This window comes from Marmota marmota, unplaced genomic scaffold, assembly GCF_001458135.2.
Source record: "Marmota marmota marmota unplaced genomic scaffold, marMar, whole genome shotgun sequence".
In the NCBI taxonomy this organism is placed as follows: Eukaryota; Metazoa; Chordata; class Mammalia; order Rodentia; family Sciuridae; genus Marmota; species Marmota marmota.
Window position 1 is genome coordinate 56975932 of NW_026000174.1, and position 7985 is coordinate 56983916.

Below are 7985 nucleotides of genomic sequence, written 5' to 3' on the forward strand. Positions count from 1 at the left end.
TACCTGGCAGGCGCGGGGTGTGGGGGGCGGCTCTGCCCCTCAGCAGGCTGCTGGGCCTGCTCTGTGGGTGGTCACAGTTCCCTCTACCTTGCCAGCGCAGGGGGAGGGGGCGGCTCTGCCTCTCAGCAGGCCGCTGCTCCTCTTCTGCCGGTGGGTCGCAGGCCCGCCTACCTTGCAGGAGTGATTGGAAGCTCTGCCCCGCCGCGGGCCACTGGGCCTTTTCTGTCGGTGGTCACAGTTCCGCCTACCTGGCAGGCGCGGGGGGTGGGGGGCGGCTCTGCCCCTCAGCAGGCTGCTGGGCCTGCTCTGTGGGTGGTCACAGTTCTGTCTACCTTGCTGGCACAGGGGGGAGGGGGCGGCTCTCTCAACTTTCTTAATGTCTAAAACTATTTCAAAACAAAAGACAAACAAGACATGTGGTATATACCTGTGATCCCAGCAATGGGGGAGGCTGAGGCAGAAGATCACAGGTTCAAGGCCAACCTCAGCAACTGAGCCTGGCCCCAAGAAACTTAGTGAGACCCCAAATGAGAAAAGTAAGAAAGGGCTGGGACTGTAGCTCATTGTTTAAGCACCACTCAGTTCAATTTATAGTACCCCAAAAGGACAGTGGGGGGAAAAACTCCATAAAATGAAAGAATTGACATAAAAAAACATAAGAAATATCTATAGTCAGTCTGTTAATGATTGTGGGATAGTTAAAGAAGTGGAAATTTTTCAACATTCTTATGTAGATGAATGGATAAATAAATTGTGGGATATATATTCAATGGAATGCTCTTAAGTCTTACAAAAGAAGGAAACCCTATCATGTTAAACTTTCTTTATAAGGATTTTTTTTCTTTATAGGGATAAAGCTTGAATACACCATGCTAGATGAAAAAAAAACAATTAGAGGGGATCAAATACCCCATTATTCCACTCATATAAAATATCTCAAAACTTCAAACTCAAATAAATAGAGAGTAGAGTGGTAGTTACCCTAAGCTAACTGAAAAGAACAGTTCAGAGTGTTCATTCAACAGATACCAATTTGAATTATGCAAAATTGTTTCATTTCTATAAAATTGATAGCATTTTAATATTTGTACTGTAATTTTAGTTTTCTTGAACTTTTGTTGCATTTTTATTATTTTTTTCATCATATAATGTATCTGTGTTGCTTGGTTATGGAAATTTATTGTGCATTCCATCTCTAATGCATATCTTTATTATCCTTTTTACCATTACAATCAAAATTGACTAAGAAAATAATAAATGAGAGGAGGACTGTAAGTGTGGCTGGGGGTACATAAGGGCAATAAACTGACAATTACTGAGAGCAGAGGTGACTCTTTCCTATTCTGTCCTGGACTTCAGGAATGCCTCAGTTTGGTTTAAAGGTTAATAGCAAAAAAGAGTGTTTCCAGTGAGGTTGCAGCCATTTGTCATCACCTCAGAAGATGCAGGAGACAAGATAGTGGTGTGGCCTCCTTTCCAGAGTGCTCTGTGTGTCTTTGTCCACAGTGTTCAAGTGACTGTGGTGTCCTCAGTAGCTACTGTTGGAAGCACGATGCCTAAGTCTAAGAATCAGTATTCTCGCTTTCCCTTAGCCAGGGAAATGTGTCATCTATGAGATTCCCTTGAAAGAAGTTGACATCCTTATGGGTTTTAAATTATGCAGTCTTTGGTAGCTGGGATGCTGCCATCTACATCTCTTCAGTCACTAATAAGAATGCACAATCTTCAAGCATCCTCAGACACAGAGTCTTGGCAGTTCTATCTTTTAGAGCAACCATACCTTTGACACCAATCATGTTTCAGAGAAGAATTATTCTCTGGTTTCTATGTCTAAACCAACCCAAATCCCAGGCCATGCTCAAAAAGTTACAATTAGAAAAAAACAAAACAAAACAAAAAACAAACTCTGTAATGAATTTTCCAAATTTTATTACTAAAGTTTCATCCTAAACTGTAGCCTGGACATACTTTTAGCCCCACCTTAAGTAACTTTCTAAAACTAGCCACTACTGATGTTTATGGGTACCAAGGGGGAGTAAGCAGAGGACTATTACTGTTGCCTTGGAAATCAGCAGAGCCAATTACGGATCCTCATGGGTACTTGAGAGGTCAAAGCATTTCCAAACCTAGCAGTCTGTGAAAGTCAATTTAAACATTTCTCTAGAGTCCACGAGGAGAGAATTATAATAAAGGGTTTGTGAGCCACTGACAGCAGCAGAGCCATGATCTACAAGATGGAGACTTGTTTGCGAGGTACCACTCCTGAGCTGAGAACTTGAGTTAGGATGAAAGGAATCCCCTCTCCACATTGCTCCTAGGCTCTTAGGAAGGAATAGTTTGGTGAAATTGATTGAGAAAACAACGTTCAAACCATGAGATTCACTTATGTTTTGTTGTTGTCTTCAATGACTTTTCCTTATTTGGGTAATTAGGCTGTATTCCTTTTGTTTTTAATTTGAATTGGATATAGTTCAAACTACCTGAAAATATGTTTTTCTGAAAAACTAATACAGAAGATTCATTTATGCTTTCATAAGAAACCAAGGAAATGAGCAGAAATTAAGTACTAGAGTTATCAAAGCTTCCTAACTAAAATTGTTCAGTTTTCTGAGTAAATTCAGACTAACAATGGAACCAAATACACTAAAAGGTCCACGTTGGAGAATTGTCTAAAGTGACATTAATTCCAGTCTCAGGTTCATGGAGTCCATGGATTGCAAATTCCGAGAGGGGAAGAAAACATCGACATAGAATTCCACCATCACCAGACCCAGGTTAGTGAAAGCTAAACATTTTTCTCCAAAAATTTCAGCACAGTAACTTGATTGATCCAACTTTTTTTTTCTCTGAAGTTGTTTTTGTAAATACATATTTGATTGGAAGTTTAGTATTTTATTATGAAAATGAATTCAGACACAAATTTCCACTGAAAATATCAGTGGAAAATATAATCTGCATTTTTTTCCAAATCAGTTGCTGGTAAGAATGATTGGAGTCACTTTTAAGACATTGTGGATAATATTAATGTCTCACTAAATACACTGAATCTGTAGAGTTCTGATTGTAAAGGTGTAAAAACTTCTCCTATACCCGACTTTCATTTGCCACTTTAAAATAAGACTGTGAATTAAGTCCATAAAAAATAAATTTAAAAATTAAAAAAAGAAAAATTAATAACTGTATTTATCATCCACAAGAGTCAGAATAGAAAGGAAACTATTCAGGCATAGAGCTTCCCTGCCACCAAAGACATTTTTTCACACTTTTATGGAAGCTGAGAGGTCTTGAGGCTGACTTGTGTGTCTAGATTTTTTTTTTTAATTATGTGGTTATGGATGATTTTGGGCAGGGATTGGGAAAAGAAGTATAAAAGTCTGAGAAAAAAATAAAATACCTAATGCTCGTTTGTAACAATATGAATTTAATCTTGAAAACCCAGGCCTAAGTAATTCAATAAAAAGGAATATTTTTAAAATTTTTACATATATTCAATACTTCCATAAGTCAGCCATGAAAATAACAAATAGACTTAACTGACTGAATTTATGCTAACTATGATAATTGTATCCTCTTATCAGATCCTAATATATATGTCTTGTCAACAGAAAATTCAGGGTAAATTCATGTCTCTTTTAGTTCCATTTGTAAAATGTGAGTGAGGAAATATATCTAATCCAGAGCGTAGCACTGTATCTGTTAAAATTCCAATGCAAAGAACATTTATTTGTGAATGTTGTGAACTTTCGGGAGAATCTTGTACCATTTACATCTATATCCAAAGGTATAGAAAGAAACAGCATGAAAGGGTGGCATAGAGACAGGCACAATATCTGGAGCTTTAGAATGAATTGTTCTCACTGATATATAGTAAAGATAATTCCTTGGCATTCAGAAAAAGAAAAAAAAAACTCTATCTGCAGCTCTATCTCTATGTGCATGTGCATTCAAATGAGGTAGAGGAACCAACGGTCAAAAAACACAGATGGTTTAGATTCAAAGAGACTTGACACCCTGATATAGGATACAGTTGACTTTAATAGAATATTGTGTTCATATATCATATCCATGAAGATAAAGAAATAGAACTTAAAAATAATTGTTATGATATTTGCACTCCTCCCAGCAATGAAAGAAAGCCATCTTTGAGATTTTTTAGAGAAAGAAAGAATGTTCAGAAGCCAAACATAAGTCAGTGTTCATAACAGCATCTTGCTTTCTTGTGGTACCTCTAAGGTATTGTCACTATTTTATAAAAATGAATTAAGAGAAATCTAACATCCTTCTGTTCTTTACAACTACCTGTAAAACAGCTGAGGTAAATAAAGTCTAACTCCATCCATTGCAAGACCAGGTCTCACAAGGCAATGGAGTACTTTAACACAGAATTTGAAATGTCATCACTCAGAAATGTTGTGATTTTTTTTTTCCAGATGAACCATGATATGCCCCAACACAAGCTAACTTGACAAGAAAGATGAGCAATGTAACAGAATTCATTTTGCTGGGCCTGACCCCAAATCCACAACTGCAGAAACTCTTATTTACTGTGTTTCTACTGACCTATTTGATCACACTGGCAGGTAATATGCTCATCTCCATCACCATCTTCATCAGCCCAGCCCTGGGCTCTCCCATGTACTTCTTTCTGTCCTGTTTGTCCATTATAGACGGTTTCTACGCTTCTTCCATAGCACCCAAAATGATCTTTGACTTGATCTCTGAAAAGAACACCATATCCTTCAGTGGCTGCATGACTCAGCTCTTTGCTGAACACTTTTTTGCTGCAGCTGAGATCATCCTGTTAATGGCCATGGCCTATGACCGCTATGTGGCCATCTGTAAGCCCTTGCACTACATGACCATCATGAACCGGCAGGTGTGTGGTTTCCTGGTGGGGGCGGCTGGGGTCTTGGGGTTTATTCATGGAGGGATACAGATTTTGTTTATGGCTCAGTTACCGTTCTGTGGACCCAATGTCATCGACCACTTTATGTGTGATTTAATTCCTCTCCTGGAGCTGGCCTGCACAGACACCCGCACTTTGGGGCCCCTGATTGCTGCCAACAGTGGGTCACTGTGTTTGATCACCTTCTCCATGCTGGTGGCTTCCTATGTCATCATCCTGTGCTCCCTGAGGTCTCACAGCTCTGAAGGGCGCCGCAAAGCCCTGTCTACCTGTGCCTCTCATGTCACAGTTGTCATCTTATTCTTTGTACCTTGTTCATACCTGTACCTCAGACCTGTGGCCTCCTTCCCTGCTGACAAAGCTGTGACTGTGTTTTGTACCCTAGTGACACCTATGTTAAACCCTTTGATCTACACCTTCAGAAATGAGGAAGTGAAAAAGGTTCTGAAGAAGCTCTGGAATCAAATGATGAAAGTTGATGAAAAATAAGCCCTGTGGGTAGTGCACTAGGAAGAATATTGAGTGATATTTTATAAAGCTCTATTCTCCTTGACTCATTAAAATTGGGATGGTCAATTATCCTCTGTGCATCAAAATTTTAATTGGCATATAATCGTATATATTTATGTACAGTGTGATCATTCAGTGTATGCAGAGTGTATATAATAATCAAATTAGGGTACTTAGAATTTCTACCTCCTTAAATATTATTACTTTTTATAATGGGAATCTTTAAATTCATCTCTTCTAATTCTTTATAAAATATGTAATAAATTGTGAACTACATTATTGTGAACTACATTAACCCTCTTGTGCTATAGAATATTAGAACTTATTCTCCCTATGTACTTAGAATTCCTACCTCTTTAAACTTTAGTATTGCTTCATGCTTGGAATATTTAAACTCCTCTTTTCTAATTATTTATAAAATATATTTTAAAATGTGAACTATAATCACCCTCCTGGGCTGTAGAACAGTAGAACTTACTCTTTCTACTAACTTTTAATAGCTTTTTCATTTCTGTGACTAAAATACCTGACAAGAACTTAGGGGATTAAAAGTTGATTTGGGCTCATAGCTAGAGGTTAGGTCCACTGTGAGCCAACTCCATTTTTGTGGACCCAAGTTGTAGCAGGACATCCCAGGGGAAGACATGGTGAAGGAACACTGTTTCATTCATGGTAGATAGGAAGCAGAGAGAGAGAAGGCAGGAAGGAACCACAGATAAGATACCTCCTTCCAGGGCTTTCCTTGGTCACCCATCTCCTGCAGCCACACCCCACCTACCTACACTTATCCCTCAATCCATCCATTCAAACTAGGATAGACTGACTAAGCTACAGCTCTCAGAATCATTCCACCTCTGAATGTTCCTGCATTGACACAGGAGCCTTTGGAGGACACCTCATATCTAAGCCATAAGAAAGTACATTTTGGTTTTCATTATCCAACCTTCTGTTCCTCCTCCTCTTCCACATGCTTCCTAGACTCCAGCAACCACTGTTCTACTTGAAACCTCTTTGCAATCAACTTTTTTAGCTTTGACATGGTGAGAACATGCAGTGTCTTTTTTATTTTCCTTACATAATGTCCTCTAGTTCTGTGCATGTTGCTACAAATAACAGAATTTCATTCTCTTTATGGCTGAATATTATTCTATTATACATACACATTATTACTTATGAGTATGATTCGCATATACATCACAGTTTCTCTATCCACCCATACATTGGTGGATACATCACTTTTTATTATTAGCCCATACAGGGAGATAGTGCCAAGAGACCATGATACTTTAAGGAATCTGTGCATTGCTTCATTTCTTGAAAACAAGAATAAATATAATCCAAATCCAACTTGGGTTATATTCATCTTTATACCAATGCACTCATAAAATATATTTTTAAATATTTTCTTGAATGGATATATGAGGGCAAAACTATCAAAGATTCAGAAGGGGTCATATTGTCAATCTCACTGTGGTGTGACACGTCAAGGGCAATATTTTTGTCACCTTTTATGCTCTTCATTACAGCCATACTGAAGTTGTATTGTGAAAGAGGAACAGAAACTATACATGAAAAGACTGTAGAGCAGTAGGAAGTTTCTTTAAAAGTACGTTCATCAAAATATGCTTTTCTTATCTTCCTGAGTTTGAGAGGTTAACAGAAGTTCCATTACAGCAATAGAAAACTTTTCACTTAACACAGTCACACAAAGAGCATTTTCACCAAGAAGCTTATTTTGACAATTGCATCTCTACTATTCATTCCTTCTAGTGTATAATTATCCAAAAAAGGAAGTAGAAGAAGAATTGGATGGCACAAAAGACAGAAAATGAACAAATCTTGAAGTGTTAAAGCTGAAAATATCTGAACACTGAAGTTGGGTTTTAGACAGGAACAAAGGAGAAGAAAGTTCTGAAAACAGCTGTTACAGGAAATTATAAGTGTAAGAACAAGTTGTGTTGTGGAACTGAATGATAATGTTCTCAAATCTGGATCATAGAAAAAATCCTAATCATGAACATAATAAAATACTAAAAGATTTAGAAACTGCAGATGCTTTGATATCACAGAGTATGAGCTTTAGAAGAAACCATACATCACGTGTACGGCCTGATGAAATATATAGATATACATTGCTAAATGGATAAATTGAGCTAATTAAACATATGTGTTACCTCTTATCACTATCCTTTCAGTGCTAAGAACTCTTAAAATCTAATTAGATGAGCTTGAATTTTATTTCACTAAAATTTGGCTTAGGCAGAATTCCAGTCTCAGTCAATCTAACTCAAAGCCCTTGTGCTTCACCCAACCTCACAGTGACTTCCCCCAGATATACACAAATGAGTTGATTTTCTATGTTTGTTTAAATTTCTGATATTTTATTTGGAATTCTCTTTTTTGAAATCCCCCTGACTTCATCTGCTTTCACAAACAGACCTGGCTGAAAATGTTGTCTTCAAAGAATCAGCTGGTGATTTGTCAGTAATTTTTAACTCCACGAATGTTTTGATTCTCACATAACAGGAAACGTCTTTGAAATTATTTCTCTCTCTTTCTTTAATCTTTG

The 7985-nt window shown here is 37.7% G+C and overlaps 1 protein-coding gene across 1 annotated transcript; it reads left to right on the forward strand.

Annotated features, from left to right (window-relative positions):
* Nucleotides 1–4447: 4447 nt before the first annotated feature.
* On the forward strand, nt 4448–5449 carry LOC107134704 (olfactory receptor 4C5-like). The gene has a single exon (XM_015476766.2). It carries the CDS (start codon nt 4475–4477, stop codon nt 5393–5395), a length of 921 nt encoding a protein of 306 aa, XP_015332252.1. The 5' UTR covers nt 4448–4474; the 3' UTR covers nt 5396–5449.
* Nucleotides 5450–7985: the final 2536 nt, after the last annotated feature.